This window comes from Canis lupus, chromosome 11 (genome assembly GCF_003254725.2).
Source record: "Canis lupus dingo isolate Sandy chromosome 11, ASM325472v2, whole genome shotgun sequence".
NCBI lineage: Eukaryota > Metazoa > Chordata > Mammalia > Carnivora > Canidae > Canis > Canis lupus.
This window is the reverse complement of record NC_064253.1, coordinates 51,173,891-51,196,817: the sequence shown is the minus strand read 5'-3', so window position 1 is coordinate 51,196,817 and position 22,927 is coordinate 51,173,891. Positions and strand designations below refer to the sequence as shown.

The 22,927-nt window shown below is 36.7% G+C and overlaps 1 protein-coding gene across 8 annotated transcripts in view; it reads right to left on the bottom strand.

Moving 5' to 3' along the window:
- The window catches only part of UNC13B (unc-13 homolog B), a 232,387-nt gene that overhangs the window by 172,678 nt on the left and 36,782 nt on the right, over nucleotides 1-22,927 (bottom strand). For 7 of the 8 annotated variants that reach the window (XM_049116230.1, XM_025432435.3, XM_025432437.3 and 4 more), the window contains exon 2: nucleotides 1,843-1,872. The exons of the other annotated variant lie outside the window; for it this stretch is intronic. In XM_049116230.1, coding sequence (XP_048972187.1) covers nucleotides 1,843-1,872 — 30 coding nt within the window. The remainder of the gene's footprint in view (nucleotides 1-1,842; nucleotides 1,873-22,927) is intronic. 8 annotated transcript variants of the gene reach the window in all.

The window sequence follows — 22,927 nt, the reverse complement described above, 5'->3', positions numbered from 1 at the left end:
TGTATAAATACTCTTGCAAAAGCAGATAGTGATAAATGCACAAAAACATGTATTGCTTCTAATAGTAAAAAAAATGGAAACAACCTAAATATTCATCAATCAGGAACTTAGGGTACAAATTTATAACAAAATTCTGTACACTTAAAAAGAAAGAAGCAGAGGGGTTCCTGCCTGGCTCAGTTGGTAGGGCATGGGATTCTTGACTTCAGAATCATGAGTTCCAATCCCACACTGGGCAGAAGGTTAACTTTTTTTTTTCTTTTTAAGATTTAATTATTTGAGGGATGCCTGGGAGGCTCAGCAGTTGAACGTCTGCCTTTGGCCCAGGGCGTGATCCTGCGGTCCTGGGATCAAGTCTCATATTGGGCTCCCTGTGGGGAGCCTGCTTCTCCCTCTGTGTCTCTGCCTCTCTCTGTGTGTCTCTCATGAATAAATAAATAAAACCTTTTAAAAAAAGATTTATTTATTTATTTGAGAGAGAGAGAGAGAGAAAGTGAGCACACATGCAGGAAGAAAGGTAGAAAAAGAGGAAAAAAGAAACCCAGTACATGATGCTGAGCATGGAGCATGATGTGGGGCTCAATCTCACAATGCTGAGATCATGACTTGTGCTGAAACCAAGAGTCAGAAACTTAACTAAAGTGCCACCTAGATGCCCTCAAAGTTAACTTGAGATAAAGAAATAAAAACTAGATATATGTACCCATACACACTCAAAGTGATCTGTTGGAATAAAAGCAGGTCAAACAAAGTTAATCTATTTGTTTATATAGGCTTATGCACAGACAAAACCTGAGAAGGTATACACAAACCTCTAAATAGTTACTGCTGAGAAGTAGAATTGAGTTGGCCAAAAAGTAAGGGGACTTTAAGTTTTCACTAGATATAGAGATAGATTTCCTTAATGTTTTACAATAGCATTGACTTTTTCCAGCTTTATTGAGGTATAATTGACAATTTAAAATTGTATGTATTTAAAGTGTACAACTTGATTTGATATACATTGCTAAATAACCACCATAATCAACCTAATTAATATAGTCATCACAACTCACATAATTACCATTTTCCTTTAAAGTGTGTGTATACATTGACAGCTTGAGATCTACCCTCTTAGCAAATTCCAAGTATACCATACTCATTAATTATGAACACACTATATGTTAATTCACCAGAAATTATTCACTTTGCATTACTGAAACTTTGTACCCCTTGACCACATCTTTCTATATTGATTTTAAACAATAAATTTTGTGAATTTATGTGATCAGTGAATTAAATGAAATTAATGACTGATTAAACATTCAGTCATTCATTTATTTGACAGAGAGAGGGAGCACAAGCAAGGGGAGTGACATGTAGGAGGAGAGGGAGAAGCAGGCTCAAGGGGAGTGACATGTAGGAGGAGAGGGAGAAGCAGGCTCCTCGCCAGCAGGGAGTCAGACTCAGGGCTCAATCCTAAAACCCCAGGATCACCACTCCAGCTGAAGGCAGACACCTAAATAACTGAGCCACGGAAGCACCCCTTAATGACTGTTTAAAAGATTGATTTTTAGGGGCAACTGGGTGTTTCAGTTGGTTAAACATCTGCCTTTGGCTCAGGTCATGATCTCAGGGTTCTGGAATTGCCCCACAACAGCCTCCCACCTGGGCGGGGGAGCCTGCTTCTCCCTCTCCTTCTGCTGGGTGCACATGCTCTCGCTCTCTCTCCCTCTCTCTCTTAATAAATAAAACATTAAAAAAAAAAAAGATTGATTTTAAATCACAGCAAGTAAAAAAAAAAAAAAAAAAATCACAGCAAGTATGAAGGGAAAAGACATAATAATTAAAGACTGGCCTTACCTGGTGAACCCTGGAATTTGGCTCTTTTAACTGCAAGAGAAAAAAAGAGGACACCATAAAGAACTTTTGCAAATTCATTAACTAAGCAAACTTTTCTTTAGCACCCACTATATGCCAAGATTAGAGTTAGAACTAGATTTGTAAATCTAAGTCTAAGAGAAAAGAAGCTGGGACCTCCAAACAAAGCTTGAAGGCAAAAAGTTAGAAGGGCCCTTATGAGTAATCCAATCTAATCTCATCCTCAATGCAGAAATCTCCTATAGCCTCCTGACAAAGAGGTAGAGGAAATTAAATTACTCCTATGGCCAGCAACCAGTTTCATGTCACATATCTAAGGTTTAAGTTATATATGTTTTTCATTTAAAGCCCATGATAGAAGGGCACCTGGAGTGGCTCAGTGGGTAAGCGGCTGCCTTTGGCTCAGGTTGTGATCCTGGGGTCCTAGGATTGAGTTCCGCATCAGGCTACCCACAGAGAGCTTGCTTCTCCCTCTGCCTATGTCTCTGACTCTTTCTCTGTGTCTCTCATGAATAAAAAAAAAAAAAAAAAAAAAAAAAAGCCCATCATAGAAATCCCTCCATTTCATTTATGCCAAAAGAAGAGTTCAATAGTCCAGATTTAGATAATAGGTCTTAAACAAGGATGAGAAGTAATTTCTTCTAGGAATAACAAGATAACAAGAGAAGCTCCTATCCAAATGACCACAAAGAGCTATTTACAAAACATCAGTGAAGAACTGATGAAAGAATCCCACACTAGGATTGTAGCATGCCAGCTTCTAGAAAAGGTCAAAGACCACAAAGATGCAGGAGAACTGCTAAATTCCAGTAAACACCAAATATTTTCCCATCAATGAAGATTAGGACTAAGTGTGCAGGGGTGGGGGGAGAAAAGGAAATACCAAGACAATGCCTAAAAAGAATACTTAAGAGTACAGACCTGCCACTCTCCTTGTGCTACATTACAGTTCAAAGCTCCACCTTAGCTGACATCCAAGCCCTGCCCAATACATCCTCGAGATGGGTAATTCAGTACATTTTTACAAGACTCTCTCCACTTTCAGGTAACACTTAACGCTAAAATCTATTTTGAATCAAAGTATGTTTCCCACTGGACTGCCCCTTGTAGTCTCACATCAATTCCTATTCTTAAGTATTTTTTAATGATTTCATTTAATCTAAGACTTACTGTAAAACTACAATAATCAAGACAGTGTGGCATTGGCATAAAAATAGACACAGATCAACAAAATTGAAATATATATGAAATATATAAATATAATCTATATATTATCCTTACACTTCATACCAAAGGCAAAACTTGAAATGATTCATGAATAGAACTAAATAGACTGAAACTATAAAATATCTAAAAGAAAACAGGAAATCTTAGTGATCTTGGGCTAGGCAAATATTTCTTAAATTGAATACAAAAATCATGAACTTTTTAAAAAAATGGATAGACTAGACTATTTAAAACGTGTATTCAAGGAACTGTTAAAAAGGCAAGTATGGGGTGTCTGGGTGGCTCAACTGGTTAAGCTTCCAACTTTTGATTTCAGCTCAGGTTGTGATCTCAGGGTCAGGGCATCAAGCCCCACATCCAGCTCCACAATACACATGGAGTCTGCTTGAGATTGTCTTTCTCCCTCTTCCCTTCCCCCCTCTCATACATGCATATTCTCTCTCTCTCTCTCTCTCAAGTAAATGAGTAAAACCTTAAAAAAGAAAATAGTTGGGGTGCCTGGGTGGCTCAGTGGTTGAGCGTCTGCCTTTGGTTCAAAGTGTGATCCCGGGTCCAGAGATCAAGTCCCCCATCAGGCTCCCTGCTGGGAGCCTACTTCTCCCTCTGCCTGTGTCTCTGCCTCTCTCTCTAAATAAAATCTTTAAAAAAAAAAAAAAAAAAATCTTTAAAAAAAAAAAAAGCAAGTTTAGGAGGAAATATTTGCAAAACATGTATGGTCAGTATGATCAGACTGATAAAATTGTAAGAAAAAAAATCTCACAACTCCGTATTAAAAAAAATCAAAAACCCACATTTAAAACTGTACAAAACAAGGGTACCTGGCTGGCTTAGTTGGTAGAGCATATCAACATCTCAGGGTCATGAGTTCAAGCCCCACATGGGGTGTAGAGCTTACTTAAAAAAAAAAAAAAATTTTTAACCACACTTATCAATTTCATTAGCACCAAAAAAAATTTTTTTAATACTTAGGTATAAATCTAACAAAACAAGTACAAAATCTAGATGAGGAAAACTACAAAACTCTGATGAAAGATATCAAAGAAGTAATTAGAGAAATAACCCATGCTCATGGACAGAAAGACTCAATATTGTCAAGATGTCCATTCTTTCCAACTTGACCTAGAGACTCAAATACAATCCTAATCAAAATCACAGCAAATTAATATTAAAATTTCCTCCATCACTTAAAACAAACAGTTCAAGGGGCAGCCCCGGTGGCTCAGCGGTTTAGCACCGCCTTTGCCCCAGGGCGTGATCCTGGGGACCAGGGATGGAGTCCCATGTTGGGTTCCGTGCATGGAGCCTGCTTCTCCCTCTGCCTGTGTGTCTCTGCCTCACTCTCTGTGTGTCTCTCATGAATTAATAAATAAAATCTTAAAAAAAAAAGCAGTTCAAAAATACTACTTTACACCACAATTTTGCAGGATTGAGATTTTGAACATCTAAATTGATGGTTTTTACCCATGAGTTATTCAATATTGTTAGCACTATGATTTCCTTATATTTGTATTATCATGTGATGAACTGTAACTATGTAATTAAACAGAATTCTGACAATCATAGTCTGCTAACCTTTAAAATGTCACTCATTCCTGCATTCATTGGCTATTTTCAAAATACAGTAAGAAGTCCCTTTCTTTAAAAAAAAAAAAAAAAAAAAAAAAAACCCAGCAAGTTATCTTGTGGATATGAACAAACTGATTGTAAAGTTTATATGGAAAAACAAAAGATCCACAATAGCCAACTCGATACTGAGATTCAATACTACCCAACTTTCAAGACTTATTATAAAACTAATAGTAATCAAGACAGTATGATTTTAGCGAAAGAACAAATAGATCAATGGAACAGAGAGCCAGAAATAGACCCACATAAATATAGTCAACTAAATTTTTTTTAAGATTTTATTTTTAAGCAACCTCTGCATCCAATGTGGGTCTCAAACGTACAACCCCGAGAGACACATGCTCCACCAACTGAGTCAGCAAGGTGCCCCAGTCAACTAATGTTCGACGAAGGAGCAGAGGCAATATGATGGAGCAACAACAGCTTTTTCAACAAATGGTGCTATAACTATTGGACATGTACATGGGGGGAAAAAAGAAGAACCAAGAGACCTTCACAAAAATTAACTCAAAAGGGATCATAGACCTAGATGTAAAACACAAAATCATGAAGATAACAAATGTCTAGAAGATAACACAGGAGAAAATTCAGAAGACCTTGGATATGATTAGGACTTTTCAGACACAACACCAAGGCACAATTCATGAAAGTAGCTGATAAGCTGGACTTCAGTAAATTAAAAATTGTTCTCTGAAAGGTCATATCAAAAGAATGAGAAGATAAGCCACACACTGGGAAAAGGTATTTGCAAAAGACACATCTCATATAGAACTGTTCTCCAAAATACCCAAAGAACTCCTAAAATTCAACAGTAAGAAAATACACTACCTGATTTTAAAATGGGCATAATACACTAACAGATACTTCACCCAAGAAGATATACAGGTAGCAAGTAACCCCATAAAAAGATATTCAACATCATATATCATTAGGGAATTACAAATTAAAACAGGGTTAAGCAAGAAAGAAGCTGCCTAAGAACTGAATTAAATGGATAGCTAGCTATTTGTCTTTTGTGCTCGTTAGTATCAAAGCACTCTTCCTCTTCTGAAGGAATCCTAAGAGAGACGGGAGGCAGGATCTAAAACCCACTACAAAAATAAATAAATAAATAAATAAATAAATAAATAAATAAATAAATAAACAAACAAACAAATAAATAAATAAATAAAACCCACTACAGAAGCCAAAGGCAGCAGACTTAGATGCAGTAATCACATGGTCCCAACTTCAATTTTGAGGGAGTGAAACTAAGATGCAGGGTTGGTTAGAGAAAACTGCAGAGAAGTTGGTATTCCAAAGGAAAGGCATGATGTCTAAGACAGTAGAGTTCTAAAGGACAACAGTATGTTTCTAGCGGTTTTAGAGTACTGCCAAGAACCCTTCCTGTTAATAGGTGTTGGGAGCTTATGCCAATTTTCCTTTTTATCTCCATTTTATAGATTAGAAAAGTTAAGCTCAGAGAGTTTCTGTGATTATGAAAACATTTTCTTGAGAAAAGAAACATAAGAAACAGTATTAAAAAGCCATGGAAAGAATCACAGAGGAGCATGTTTTTCTACATGTTTGTCATGAAGATAACAGCACCTAAAATCTGAGTGTTTCCCAACCTTCCAATGAAAGGCAAAGTCCACTATCCCCACAAAATGTCCAAGAGTTTGGGTACAGGTATTTGGGGCTAGTCAGACACAGGGCTAAAACAAAAGAATTATAGTATCTTAAATCAGAGCTTTTCCTATTTATAAATAAATGTAAAAAAAAAGAAATCGTTCTAAATCTCCTTTGGAAAGACAGCACAAGAGGATAACCAGAAAGTCCAGAAATGAAATAGATACATTTTGTTCACTTTTCAGTTCTTCCTATGCTCTATTATCATTGCTCCTTCCTGAAACTGTGCCAACATGCCTTTCCTCCCATCCTGTATTACTGTAAATTCTTAACCTTTTAAAAGTCAGACTCCTTTGATAATTTAACAAAAGCTACAGATCTGCTCTCCAGAAAAATGCACAATCTACAAAACAGTGTGCATATCATGGAGAAATCCATGCAGTTTAAAATCATCTGCTAAAAAAAAAAATAAAAAATAAAAAAAATAAAATCATCTGCTAATAAAATTCCTTTTTCCTAAAGTTACCAATGTTGTTGCTCTCCCTAGATTTTTCTGTTTAAATCTGCAGAAGTTTACTTTTATTGATTAATCTTATGTTTATTTGTTCTATTAAAACGAGCTAATTACATGGTGTTTGCCCAATGATATTTGCAAGTACCTCTTTGGAGTTGGATGGAATCATTGCTAATCCAGGGTCTACTCTAGCCCAAGTAATAATAAACATAGGCCCTTGAGAAAAATCAAAATCTATGTTTTTTTAAGTTTTTGTCATGAAGATACAGTGCCTAAAATCTGAGTGTTTCCCAACATTTCAATGATAATTCTTGAGATATTACATTAATCCTACAGAAGTGGAGCAAAAATAGCAGCAGCTAATGCTACAAAAGCATTGCAGTTATTTGGGAGAAGCACAGGACAAGGAACCAGGTCTTGATTCTAGACTTGGTTCTGACACTTCATTAGTGGGCCCTTAGACCAAAAGAAAAAAAAGTAATTATCTTGGCCCTTGGGGTTTTTAAATAGAAGGCAAATATTATGTCTGTTCTGGAAAACGAAGGTTTTTATCTATTGAGTTTCTGTGTAAATGGGGGGAGGAGGAAATAAAACAATTGATGTGAAAGGACACTGAAATGTAAAAAAGCATTCATTTCAGTTCCCATTTTTAAATTAACTCCTATTTTTATAAATTAAAATGTTTTCATGACATGCATCAGGTTTTAGTAAAAAGAACCACACAGAAATTCACTTGAAAAGTCAAACTGCACTGATGTTACCTGAAAAATAAAATCCTCAGAAGTCTTATTTACCTAGTTTTAATGATTTAATCTGGAATTTGGATACTTATACCAGAGAGTAACAAAGACTGCTTCAGGTATCATTATTTTAAATCTTAGAATACTATATTAAATTTGACTTCATTTCTATTTTTTACTTTACTTGTCATAATATATGTGTATATTTAAGTCTCATACACTTTTTTTTTTAAAGACTTTATTTATTTATTCATGAGAGACCCAGAGAGAGAGAGGCACAGACACAGGCAGAGGGAGAAGCAGGCTCCATGCAGGGAGCCTGATGTGGGACTCGATCTGGGGTCTACAGGATCACACCCTGGGCTGAAGGCGGCGCTAAACAGCTGACCCACCGGGCTGCCCACTTCTTTTATTTTTAAAATCTTGATACCAGCTAAGGTGAGAGACTCCTGCCTACTTCTTTAGTATTTGGCTTACTCTTTTTTTATGTGTGTGTGTGTTGATATGATCATAAGATTTTCCCCATTAATTTTTTTAAAGATTTTATTTATTTATTCATGAGAGACACAGAGAGAAGCAGAGACACAGGCAGAGGGAGAAGCATCCTCCATGCAGGGAGCCCGATGTGCAACTCGATCTTGGGACCCTGGGATCAAGCCCTGAGCCAAAGGCAGACGCTCAACCACTGAGCCACCCAGGCTTCCCTCCCAATTAATTTTTAATGTCGTTATTACATAAACAGGTTTTCAGATGATAACTAAACCTTTATAAATTTTGGAATAAAATGGCAAGTTCCCAAAATCAGTGTTAAGATTGATCAAAACTACATTTAACATCTCTAAATCAAATGAGGAAATTACATTTTAAAAATATTTAGGTTTCCGCTGGAGGATGGCACAGGAAAAAAAAATTTAGGTTTCTTACACTTGAAAACAGCATGTCAGGATCCCTGGGTGGCGCAGCGGTTTGGCGCCTGCCTTTGGCCCAGGGCACGATCCTGAAGACGCGGGATCGAATCCCATGTCGGGCTCCCGATGCATGGAGCCTGCTTCTCCCTCTGCCTGTGTCTCTGCCTCTCTCTCTCTCTCTCTCTGTGACTATCATAAATAAATAAAAATTTAAAAAAAAAGAAAGAAAGAAAACAGCATGTCTATTTATTTAACCCTTCGTTAATGTCTTGGTTTTCAATTTCCTACGAAATTAACTTATTTTGGCCCCATACATCTTTTGCTATATTTCACAACAGCACTTTTTTTGTTGTTATTGCCAATGGTATTTGTACTTCATAGAAATGCAGCTAACTTTTGAAAATTATCTTAAATTCATTAATCCTGTTATACTCTTTCATTTTTAGGCCTAGATTCTCTAGTTTTCTATATAGAAAATCATATCATCTACCATTTTTTTCTTTCTTTTCAAACCTACAATCTTTTCATTATTTTTTTGATCTTATGGCATAGGTTAGGACTCCCAAAAAACTACTAAATGTAAGTAATAAAAATTGGCATTCATGAATTAAGTGGGAAATTTTAAAATATTAACTCCCTGAATTTAAATTTTTTATTGAAGTATATTCCACAGTTACATTAGTTTCAGGTATACAACCTGAACTTGATTGATTCAACAAGTACATATGTTCACAAGGGAGCTACCATCTGTCACCATACAGTGCTATTACAATTCCATTGATCATATTCCTTATGCTATATCTTTCATCCCTATAATTTATTCATTTATTCCATAAATATCTCCCACCCACTCCTCTTCACTCATTTTGCCCATCTCCCCCTACCCACCAACTAGCAACCATCAGTTTGTGCTCTGCATTTATGGGTCTGTTTCTGCTTTTTATTCATTTATTTTTTAGATTCCACTTATAAGTAAAATCATATGGTATTTGTCTTTCTTTCATATACCCTTTAGATCTACCCATGATGTTGCAAATGGCAAGATCTCATCCTTTTTTATGACTAAGTGATATTTCAGTGTACGTATATGCCTGTGTGTACATAAATGATTGTTTTTAATGTTTCAGCATTGAATACAATGCTTACTATAGTATTAACTTTTTATTTTGAGATAATTATAGATTTACAGAGTTGCAACAATAATAGAGGGGTCCAGTGTACCCCTGCACCCAGTTCCTAAGAGTTAAATCTTACGGAAACCCTATATAAGCTTACATAACCAGTACAATATGAAAACCAGGAAATTAACATAATGTTAATTTATGTTAATGTTAAACAACATATATGTTGTTCTATGGTATTACATATGTAGATCCACATAACTACCATTGCAATAAAGATCTATTAAAAAAAAAAAAAAGATCTATAAATATTCCATCACAAGATATCCTTCATGATACTGCTTTATAGTCATGCTTACCCCCTCCTTCATCATCTCTAACTCCTGGCAACCACTTATCTGTTCCCCATCTGCATAATTTTGTCATTTCTAAGAACATTATACAAATAGATTCATATAGAAAGTGGCCTTTTTAATAGTGCCTTTTTCTTTCTTTTTTTTTTTTTTTTTAAGATTTTGTTTATTTATTCATGAGAGACACAAAGAGAGAGAGAGAGAGAGAGAGAGAGAGAGAGGCAGAGACATAGGCAGAGGGAGAAGCAGGCTCCATTCAGGAAGCCCAACGAGGAACTCTCAAGACTCCAGGATCACGCCCTGGGCGGAAGGCAGGCACTAAACCGCTGAACCACCCAGGCATCCTGAGTGCCTTTTTCTAATCAGCATAATGCCCTCAAGGTCCATCCAAGCTATTATGTCAATATAAAGTTATATTTTTATAGCCACTATGCCAAACTCTTATGTACTTAGATCATTTACATTTAATGTAATTCTTAAACTGTTAGGGCTTAAGTCTGTCATTTTTTGTTTTGTTTGTTCTCAGTTTTTTTTTTTTTCCTATTTTCTTTTTCCTGCCTTCCTGTGGGTTAAACATTTTGATTTATTTATAGTGTATTTTAATGTATCACTTTAATACAGATTTTTTTAGTGGTTCCTCTTAGTATTACATTCTACAGATGTAACATCACAGTCTAATATCATCAACATTTCACCAGTTCAAGTGAAGTATAGAAGTTGTTATGTTGCCTTTATGTCACCTTACCATTTCTCCACTTGTAATATAATCATCTTAAATATTTCCACTACAAAGAGGAGAACCACATAGGACAATATTTCAATTGCTGAACATAATTTAGAAACTCAAGAAGTATATTATATTTACCCATTTTTTTCTTTCCATTGTTCTTTCTTCTAATGTTCCAAGATTTCTTCTTTTATCATTTCCTTACTGTTTCAAGAATCTTCTTCATCTAATAACATCTTCATTCTTCAAAGATACTTTCTCTGGATATGGAATTTTGAGTTAACGGTCTTTTTCTTTCTGCACTTGAAAAATTTTGTGCCACTTCCTTCTGGTCTCCAAGGTCTCTAATGAGAAATCCATTATCATTTAAATTGTTTTTACCCCAGGGACACCTGGGTAGCTCAATGGATGAGCCTTTGGCTCAGGGCGTGATCCAGGGTCCCTAGGATCAAGTTCCAAATGGGGCTCCTCGCAGGAAGCCTGCTTCTCCCTCTACCTATGTCTCTGCCTCTCTTTGTGTGTCTCTCATGAATAAATAAAATCTTTTAAAAAATTGTTTTTTACTCTATAGATATATTTCTCTCCTGCTGCTTTCAATATTTTTCTTCATCTTTAATTTACTGAAGTTTAATTATGATGTGTCCTGGTGTGGATTTCTTTAGGTTTATCATGTTTACAGTTTTTTCAGCTTCTTAAATCTATAGATGTATGCTTTTTGCCAAACTTGAAAAGATTTCAACCATTATTTTTTTGAATACTTTTTCATTCCCATACTGTTTTTCCTCTCCTGAAATTCTGATGACATGAATATCAGATATTTTCCGAACACCCCATAGGTCTCTGAGGTTCTCTTCATTTTCTTTGTCAGTCTATTTTCTCTTATTTAAACAGAACAATTTCTATTATCCTATCTTCAAGTTCACTGCATCTTTGCTTTCTCCACTCTGCCACTGGGCTCATCCACGGAGTTAATTTTGGTTATGTATTTTTCAGTTCTAAAATTCCACTAGGTTCATCTATAGACCTTCTATTTCTTTCCTGAGATTTTCTAGCTACTCATTTATTTCAAGTGCATTTGTAATTATTAACTGAAGCAGTGTTATGACGGCAGTTTTAAAATCCTTGTCAGATGACTCTAATCCCCGTATCATCTCAGTAAAGTTTGCACTTGTTAATTATGTAAAACAAAGCAACAAAAATATTCCCTTGAAACAGAGGGATAGTCTAACTAGTATGAATGGTTTCTATAAAAGGGCAATTATGTCTTAGATTGTGCCTCCCCAGTAGTATTTAACTCTACAAATAACGATGTTTTAGTTGATCCCAAAATAGACACATTAAAAGCCTGAAAGCAACTGGTCTAAAGTTTGGCTTTGAACAGAGTTTGGATCAATACTCAGCAGGCAAGGGTGACTACAGGTAAACTCACAGGTATCATTCATTACTCTAGAAAGGGAAGCTTATAAATTAAGAAATTATTCAGATGTTTAAAAATACATAAAGATATACTTGACCAGGGGGATCCCTGGGTGGCTCAGCGGTTTGGCGCCTGCCTTTGGCCCAGGGTGTGATCCTGGAGTCCCGGGATCGAGTCCCACATCAGGCTCCCTGCATGGAGCCTGCTTCTCCCTCTGCCTGTGTCTCTGCCTCTCTCTGTGTCTATCATGAATAAATAAATAAATCTTTAAAAAAAAAAAAAAAGATATACTTGACCAGAAGAGATAGCCAGGATGTATTATCAAGTAAAAATATTAATACATTTCATGTGATTCTGCTTTGTAAAAGCAAACCAAAACCTCATATCATATATAAAAATAACTCAAAATAGATCAAAGGCCTAATTGTAAAAGCTCAAATTATGAAAACTCTTAGAAAACACAGACATAAATATTTGTGACCTTAAGTTAGACAATAGTTTCCTATATAAAAGACCTAAAACACATGCAACAAAAGAAAAATAAATTTAACTTCACACTTTACTTTTTCATGCCAAAGGACACAATTAAGAAAGTGAAAATATAACCAGAGAATAGGAGAAAATATTTGTACAGCATATATAAGGGTTTTGTATCTAGAATATATAAAGAACACCTACAACTTAATAAAAAGAAATAACCTGATTTAAAAATGTACAAAGGGGGACACCTGAGTGGCTCAGCAGTTGAGCATCCTCCTTTGGCTCAGGGCATGATCCCAGCATTCAGCATCAAGTTCTGCATTGGGATCCTTACCGGGAGCCTGCTTCTCCCTCTGCCTATGTCTCTGCCTCTCTCTCTGTCTCTCATGAATAAATAAATAAAATATATATGGGCTCCCTACATGGAGCCTGCTTCTCCCCTATGTCTCTGCCTTTCTGTGTGTGTGTCTCTCATGAATAAATGGATAAAATCTTTTTTTTTTTTTTTTTTTTAAAAGGAATGCCTGGGTGGCTCAGCAATTTGACACCTGCCTTCCACCCAGGGCGTGATCCCGGAGTCCCAGAGATCAAGCCCCACACCGGGCTCCCTGCATGGAGCCTGCTTCTTTCTGCCTATGTCTCTGCCTCTCTCTCTCTGTGTCTCTCATGAATAAATGGATAAAATCTTTAAAAAATAATAATAATAAATTGTTTAAACAAAATATTAAAAAATGTGCAAAGGATTTGAAGATACTTCTCCAAAGAAGATATACAAGTAACCAATAAACACATGGAAAGATGCATACCATCATTAGTCATTAGAGAAATGTTTATAAAAACAAAAGAAAAATATAAATCAAAATTAGTATTCACAAATGAGATACCATTTCACACCCACTGGGATGGGTAAAATAAAAAAATACCCTGATAACTGTTGGCTTGGATGTGGAGAAATTGGAATCCACATTCACTGCTGGTTGAAAATGTACAATAGTACAGGCACTGTAAAAAAACAGTTCACAAAAAAAAAAAAAAAAAAAAAAAAAAAAAAACAGTTCACAGAGTGGCACCTGGGTGGCCTATTGGTTGAACATCTGCCTTTGGCGCACGTCGTGGTCCCAGGGTCCTGGGATCAAGTCCCACATTTCTCCCTCTGCCTATGTCTCTGCCTCTCTCTGTCTCTCATGAATAAATAAATAAATCTTTAAAAAAAAAAAAAAAACAGTTCACAGAAAAAAAAAATTTTTAACTAAATCAGTTCACAGTTCCTCAAAATGTGACAGAGCTACCACTTGGCTCCTAGGAACAATTCCACTCTCAGGGATACATCTAAGAAAAATGAAAACATATGCCCATACCAGAACATGTATACAAATGTTTATAGTAGTATTATTCATAATGTCAAGCAATATTCATAGTACCAACCCAAATGTCCATGAACTAATAAATGGATAAATAAAAGGTGATATATCCATACAGAATATTATTAAACCACGGAGGGGTGCCTGTGTAGCTCAGCCAGCTGGGCATCTGCCTTCGGCTCAGGTCATGATCTCAGAGTCCTGGGATCCAAACAGCCCTACACTGGGCTCCCTGCTCAGCAGGGAGTCTGCTTCTCCCTCTCCCTCTGCCTCTGCCCCTTTTCTCACTTGTGGTTTCTCTAACTCAAATAAATAAATAAAATCTAAAAAAATTTTAAAAAGAATAAAATACTGATAAATGGTACAAAATGGATAAAATATGAAAATATTTTGAAAATATGTTAAGTGAAAAAAGCCAGTCACAAAGGACTACATACTGTATAATCCCTTTTACATGATACAATATATCCAAAATTAGAAAATACAGAGAGACAGAAAGCAGATTAGTGGTTACCAGAAGATGGAGGAAGAGGGACTGATTACTTAATGATTATGGAGTGTTTTTCTAGGATGATGAAAAAGTTTGAAAACTCAAGAAAGGTGGTGATTGTACAACATTTTATATATACTAAATGCCACTGAACTATAATTTAAAATAGTTAATGGTATAAGGGTATTACTTTAATTAAAAAAAATATGCCGGGATCTCTGGGTGGCGCAGCGGTCTAGCGCCTGCCTTTGGCCCAGGGCGTGATCCTGGAAGACTCGGGATCGAATCCCACTTCGGGCTCCCAGTGCATGGAGCCTGCTTCTCCCTCTGCCTATGTCTCTGCCTCTCTCTCTCTCTCACTGTGTGCCTATCATAAATAAATAAAATAAAATAAAAATGCCAAAAAAATACACCTACACAAAAATTGTATGAATGTTCTTAGCAGTATTATTCATAATAACTCAAAAGTAGAAACAATCCAAACATCTATTAACAGATGAATAGGTAACAAAATGTGGTATATCCAAACAATGGAATCTTATTCAGTCATAAAAAGAATGATGAAAGCTAAAACTTGGGCAGCCTGGTGGCTCTGCGGTTTAGTGCCACCTTCAGCCCAGGGCATGATCCTGGAGACCCAGGATCGAGTCCCATGTCGGGCTCCCTGCATAGAGCCTGCTTCTCCCTATGTCTGTGTCTCTGCCTCTCTCTCTCTCTCTCTCTCTCTCTCTCTCTCTCGGTCTCTCATGAATAAATAAATAAAATCTTTAAACATAAAAAGAAAGAAAGAAAGAAAGAAAAGAAAGCCAAAACTTGAATAAACTTCAAAACCATTATGCTAAGTGAAAGAAACCAGCCACAAAAAAAAAAAAAAAACAATTATATAATTCCATTTATATAAAATGTCCAAAAAAGTAATTCTATGAAGAGAAAAAGTGGATTAGCAGTTGCCTAAGGCTAGGGAGGTTGGGGAAAAAAAGCAGAGTAACTGCTAATGGGTAAGGCATTTCTTTTGGGGTGATAATATTTTAGAACAGATTGCACTGATGGTTGCACAACTCTGAATATACTTAAAACCAATGCATGGTACACTTTAAGTGGATGAATTGTATGGTGTGTGACTTATCTCAAAAAAAAACTGTCTCTCTCTGTGTCTATCATGAATAAATAAATAAAATCTTTTTTTAAAAAGCTGTTATTTTTAAAAGGAAACAAAAAATCTAATATATGTGTATATATGCTTGTATATTATAAATAGGAAGAAAGGCATGAAAAGATACATATCAAGTGAGCTGTTAGTTACCTTAGGAAAGGAGATAGGGAAAATTGTGAGGTTACTGAATTTTTAAAAGTTTTTAAATCTTTATATATCTTCATATGTTCACTTATTAAAACAGGTATTAATTTGGAAATCTGCAAGGTTTAAAGTTTGAAAAACATTAGGTATGCATTTAAAATAAAACGTACAGCTCTACACTATCAACTATTTCCTCAAATTGTTAAAAAAAATTGATAAACCTGATATCTAATTATGAAATTTAAAAGTAGTATTCTCACAGACAAAACTAGGAACACTCCTATTCCTTTTATCATCTAATTCCACACTATTATATATTTTTAAAAAGGAGAAAAGCAAGATGTGAAGAAATAGTCATGACTGAACACTTAGTCTCTTTAATACTCCAGCAAACATGGAAACCCTGGAAGCCAAGGCTAAAGAGAGAATGCACAGGAAGAGCATTTGGTCCCAGGCTCCTTATAAAAAAAAAAAAGAAAAAAAAAGGAGACATAAGAGAAGATCACTGCACCTAACCCTCAAACTGTTAACTTCAGCTCATCAGTTTCTCTGACCTTGCTGAAGAATCAAATCTACAACTGGCACCCTTGAGATTACAGGAAATAATCCTATTCAAACTGACTCTGCATCCAGTGACCTGGTTCCTCAGACAGAGGGAATAGCTAACCTGCCTTGTTGAAGCCTGTCCTACTCAAGAAACAATTTCTAAAGCCTTGCAGCACTAGAGTTCCCTATTTGCAACCCTCCTACCTCAGAATCTAGCATTAAAGTGTGTCAACTCTCAAATATAGTAACCACAATTTCCTTTTTACTTAAAAGTTAACATTTTAAAAGATAGGAATCATATAATCCCACTGTTGCTTTCAATCTGGCACAGTACATATTTCATGCACCTGCAATTATTAATTTGCATATTTTGTTGTATTATACTTTTACATTTGTCAAATACTTGGACATAACATTGCACTACTGTGACCTCCCTGTCAGCCAAATGACCATAAAAGTTGAATCAGCTGTTATGACCAGCTAACATGTCTTTTCCTTTTCCTCTCCTTTATGAGTAACTATCAAAGTTGAACACTCTAAGAAAACTATACAGTGAAAAATCATTTTCCTCTCAAAATGACAGCAAATATTTTTTCATGGTTTTTTTTTTTTTTTTAATTATTTATGATAGTCACACACAAAGAGAGAGGCAGAGACATAGGCAGAGGGAGAAGCAGGCTCCATGCACCGGGAGCCCAATGTGGGATTCGATCCCGGGTCTCCAGGATCGTGCCCTGGGCCAAAGGCAGGTGCCAAACCGCTGCGCCACCCAGGGATCCCTATTTTTTCATGTTTATTCAGTCTTTACTAATGGTTCCCTAAAATAATCATGTTTTAGGTACTATATTATATATTGTCATTCTCCCATATATCACACATTAATTTTTTTACACATATGTCTTAAGCTATTCATTTTTATGAGAGAAAATAAAATTTGGTCCTGAAGTAAAAGATGATTTCCCTCTTTGTTAAAAAAAAAAAAAAAAAAAACATTTCTCTGTAGAAGATACTCAAGACTTCTTGGGATCACAGACTGAAAATGCAAGTCTGACTCCTCGCTGGCCCTGATAAATTCTTAATGAAATAAGCAAAGACATACAAAAACGGGGGAAAGCTTGCACTGGCAATCGAAATAAGGGAAAGGTACAATATGTCTAAGGCTTTTTCGAATTCCTGACAGATACCACACACATAGAACTAACAAGTTAGCAGGATTTGAATAGAATTGTAGACAGAAGCCCAAAGAGGAGCTTAGAGTTGGAGGAACATTCTTACTCAAGAGATGGGAGGGACCCTCCTCTCATAAGGTAAGGTACAGCACCTGGAGATTAATTTGGCAGAATCTTAAGAGTAACTGTACTGGAAAGCCTGGGACGTGAGAGTTAGTTGCACAGGTGGCAAGCCATTTTCCAATGTAGCAAAGGTAGCTACATAAAGCAGATCAATTCTCCAGGAGAAAGCAGCCCTAGTGTAGTACAAGCAGCAGGGTGGCCACAGTAGAGCTGAACCTGACATAGCAACTTTGCCACAAAACAAAATCCTATACAAAGATAAATTTCCCCTAAAAGAGTACCTTGCAGCCAGGGCTCCCTCCTCGCTCCCTTGAGTTTGCTGGATCACCTAACTTAAGGCAATAAGGACACTATGTTAAAATCTAAGAGGAAATGGAAGTAAAGTCATCTAAGAAATGGTCATTCACCCTGTTTTTTAGGGAGGAAGAGGGAGGTCAAAAGCCACATATGAATGAAAATCTCAGTATTCGTGGGAGGAAAATAAAACACCATTTATATTGTTTCTGTTTGTTTTTAAAGAAGGAGAGGAAGAAATAAAGGGGGAGACAGAATTTTAAGCAGGCTCCAAGCCCAGCATGGAGCCCAACACATAGCTTAATCTAAGAACTCTGGGATCAAGACCTGAGCTGAAATCAAGAGTAGAACACAAACGACTGAGCCACCCAGATGCCCCCATTTAAAATTTTAAGACAAATAAATAAATAAATAAACCATGAAATGATTCCAAAACAATGTAAGAACATAGCATTCAAAGATAAAGGAACACTTTGAAATTATGGATTGGAAAAAAAAAAAAGATTTTAGGTAGTATTTCATACCTTCTCAGTTTTTTTTAAAATGGAGTCAGAGAAGCAAGAGAGAAAAGGTCAAACAAAAGACTAAGATACTAACGAAGCTTGCTGAGAGATAAAAAGAAAAAAAACTCAGTGAGATAAGCATATTGAGGTAAACACGAGAAAAAATTTAAGACTTTTTTTTTAAGTAATCTCTACACCCAATACAGGGCTTGAAACTACAACCCTGAAATCAAGAGTCACATGCTCCACTGACCAATCTTAAAAATAAAATCTTAAAAAAGAAAAAAAAGCACCATCTATCTACATTCTTCTCTTGACAAAATATTACAAGCCAGGAACTCTACGCCCAGCCAGTTACCATTTCTCACATGAAAAAGGAGTCCATTATGCTTCCAGTGCTTCACTAAAATAAATACCTTATTATTGGCCCTGAGCTAAAGCAAAGCAGCCCAGTGTAATTCTTCACATTTTTAAGTACTTGTGCCCACAACCTAACCCCATCATTCTGTCACCTTTTGATCATATCAAGGATGATTCTCAGGTCCAAAGCAACCAATCAGTAGGCTACAAAGCAGTTCAACAAATGTCCTAAAGAAAACACTGTGCCAAAAGTAAACATTAAAAGGGGCAGTGACTGACCAAATATTCAGCAACTTACTTGGGGGAAAGAAATGTAACTCACAGAGACAAGTCTGAGAGTTGAGAGTAAAGTCAAATTAGGACAGAAAAAAAAATAAAGGAGAAGAACAAAACACTATGTCTCTGCTCCATATTGACAAATTCCTGAGGCGAAAGGGGTAACTAGATATCCTGTTTATTAGAATTGCATTCATTCCTGAACAACCTTTCAGTTCTCAAAGTTCTCTATACTCTGATGGCCTGATTCTTGTTCTTCCTAGGAAACCTAGTTTTGTGGCTTTGTTGGTCTTCATGAAGCTAGACTGCATATTTGACAGTTACCTTCATACTTTTACTTCTGCATGCATCATCAAAGGTGTGGGGGAAAAACCGTACCTTTGAGGAATCAGTGGTAATTTGATTTTAATCAGAACCTAAAGAGTGGTGGTAGAAAATGTTCAAAGTTAAGGAGAAAACCAGAGACAATCATGAAGGGCCTTGTAAACCAGACTAGGAATCTAAAGGATTTTTTGCAAGGTAATACCCTGATCAGATTTACCTTTTGAAAAACTTTATCTGGCTTCAGTTTAGAGAATAAACTGGAGGAAGGCAAGCTGACCAATAAGAAGGCTATTGCAGAATCCCAAGTTAGAGAGGATGACAACATGTACCTAGGCAATGAGAACTAGAAGAGAGGTGAAGCTAAGGAGGAAAAGGTGAAGTTCTTGACAGGAAAGCTGAGCAACTGCTGCAACCCATGGCTGGCATCTCCTTATAGAACTGGAGATGCACTGATGTCAGCCACCCTATACCCCAAGGTAAAGTACAGCATAAGGAAAATAAGCAGTGATGATCTGATGGGGAAAGCACAGCAAATATACCACTTTCCTTCCAATACTTTGCTTGCAGTAGCAAGCACTAAACTTAAAGAAACTTCTAATGGGAAGGGACAGGGGGTAGAGGAGTAGGGAGGGACTGATGTTTGTCCTAACAACATTTATAACATTTACTAATTGACTGTTCAAATTATATGAACATATAACCTTGATAAAATTGTAAAAGAAAAAAAAGCAACATCTAGCAGGAAAGAAAAAGGCAGAAAAAAAGATTATAAAGAGAAAAAATTTAAGGGCGCCTAGATAGCTCAGTCAAGTTGAGCGTCCGACTCTTGGTTTCAACTCAGGTCATGATCTCAGGATGCTGAGATCAAACCCTAAATCAGGCTATGCACTCAGTGCAGAGTCTGCTGTCCGCTGTCCCTCTCCTTCTCTCTCTCTCTCTCTTATTTAAAAAAAAAAAAAAAAAAAAAAAACCTTTAAAAAAAAAGAAAAGAAATAGAACTAGAGAGAGAGAACATCTAGCTTAGTAGTCAGTTGTAGTTTGCCCTAGAATCTTACTACAGAGGTTGGAACCCAAGCTACTTCCATTTATTACTGTGTGATCTTTGGCAATTACTTAATCTGTCTGGGTCTCATGTCTCATTTCCTTTAAAATGAAGATAACAGATATGTGAAAATTGAGTTAATAAATGGCAAGCACTTAGAACACATTCTGGCATAAAATAGGCAGTCAATAAATGTCAGCTATTATGATGACTACTAATGCTGTTATCAAACAGGCCAAAAAGGGGTGCCTCCATGATTGAATCAGTTGAGCATCCAACTCTTGATTGTGGCCCAGGTGGAGATCTCAAGGTTGTGAGAGTGAGCCTCCATGTAGGGCTCTGTGCTCAGCAGAGTGTCTGCTTGGGATTCTCTCCCTCTTCTTCCGTCCCTAACCCCCACACATGTGTTCCCTAAAATGAAAGAAAAAAATATTTTTTTAAAAACAGCCAAGAAGTAGATTACATATTATTAATAGGACTCCTGTCCTTGAGGACATTCACAGGAACACCTGGATGGCTCAGTGGTTGAGTGTTTGCCTTTGGCTCAGAGCATGATCCCGGGGTTCCACAATCAAGTCCCACATTGGGTTCCCCACAGAGAGGCTGCTTCTCCCTCTGGCTATGTCTCTGCCTCTCTCTGTGTCTCACAAATAAATAAATAAAATCTTTAAAAAAAAAAAAAAGAGCATTCACAATACACTTTATTTCCACATGTTCAAAATATTCCTCATTTTTCAACACCAAACATGAATATTATCTCTACTAAACTTCCCAATTTTTCCCCAAATACTATCATCAGTCAAAAATACTGTCTGTTTGGACGCCTGGGTGGCTCAGCGGTTGAGCATCTGCCTTTGGCTCAGGATGTGATCTCAGGATCTGGGATTGGGTCCCACGTCAGGCTTCCTGCATGGAGCCTGCTTCTCTCTGCCTGTGTCTCTGCCTCTCTCTGTGTCTCTCATGAATAAATAAATAAAATCTTAAATAAAAAAAATAAAATAAAAAAACCTACTTGGCCCTTCTAGCTTTAAAAAAGAAAAAAAAAAAAAAAAAACTGTTCCAAATTCCCACAGCAGTTTTTACGTACCTCTTGCTTTCTATCTCGCCCCCTGCCCAGCTGTTATTTATATCAAAATCTTAATTCCAATAATGAGCAAAAGCTCTTCAAGGTCAAGATTCTTTTTTTATTCATCATACTATTTCTCTAAAATTCCTTGAGTATAATCTTGGTAAGAAGTCCCTCAGAGATTTCCTTTTTTGGAAACTGTAACACTTCCAAATAACATAAATACCTTTTTGCCACAAAACTTTCTTTAGTAACCCAACTAAATAATTCCCTAACATAATTAGAAATCTATGGGCCTTACATATAAAGTTGATTGATGCAACCTCGTTATAAGAAAGCAGTTTTGGGCAGCCCGGGGCGCACAGTGGTTTAGAGCCATCTTCAGCCCAGGGCATGGTCCTGGAGACCCCGGATCAAGTCCCACATCGGGCTCCCTGCATGGAGCCTGCTTCTCTCTCTGCCTGTGTCTCTGTCTCTCTCTGTGTGTCTCTCATGAATAAATAAAATCTTTTAATAATAATAATAATAATAATAAATCAGTTTTGAGTTTAGGTGTCAATGCTACATATAAAATATAAACATACAATTGGTTTTTTACTTCCATATTTTTCAAGAAAAAAGGGATTATCTGTGCCCAGCATCTGCATGCCTGGATCTATTAAAGAGTCAAGACCACATTTAGTCAGCCCTATAAAACAAAAGGACCCATGGCCATTTAATTGGAACAGCCAGAGACCATGGAGCTGGTAGTTGAAGGGCTCAGGTCCTCTGGAGGTCCAAAGGCTGTCAAAAGAATTCTACCTATCCTTCTTTGATGCCATTATACAACAAAAAAATAATAACCCTCAATTTCCGTATTTAGCAAGGGAACTATCCCTTTCTTCCCCACTAGATCTTAGGAGGCAGCATTAAAGCTTGTTTTATCCATACTGTGCAAGTCTGTGTACTCTGTATAAAAGTCCGCTAATTTAGGGCAGCCCTGGTGGCTCAGCGGTTTAGCGCGGCCTTCAGCCCTCGGCGTGATCCTAGAGACCCGGGATCGAGTCCTGCGTCAGGCTCCCTGTGTGGAGCCTGCTTCTCCCTCTGCCTTCTATTCTCTCATGAATAGATACATGGAATCTTAAAAACAAACAAACAAACAAAAAAACGCTAGTTTAGAGGAACTCAAACGTTAAGTCTTTAAAAAAATAAACAAAAAACAACATTAGTCTTTAAAAAAAAAAAGATTCCACTCATTCACTCATGAGAGACACAGAGACACAGGCAGAGGGAGAAACAGGCTCCACGCAGGAAGATCGAAGTGGAACTCAATCCCGGGAGTCTGGGATCATGCCCTGAGCCAAAGGCAGACACTCAACCGCGGAGCCACCCAGGCATCCCTCAAACATTAGTCTTTATTTAGATTAACCCAAAAAAAGATGGTGAGTCAAGTTTACTAGGCACTGTGTAATACAAGTTTTAAAATGAGTCCCTTGAAGTCAATTGGAAACTAAAT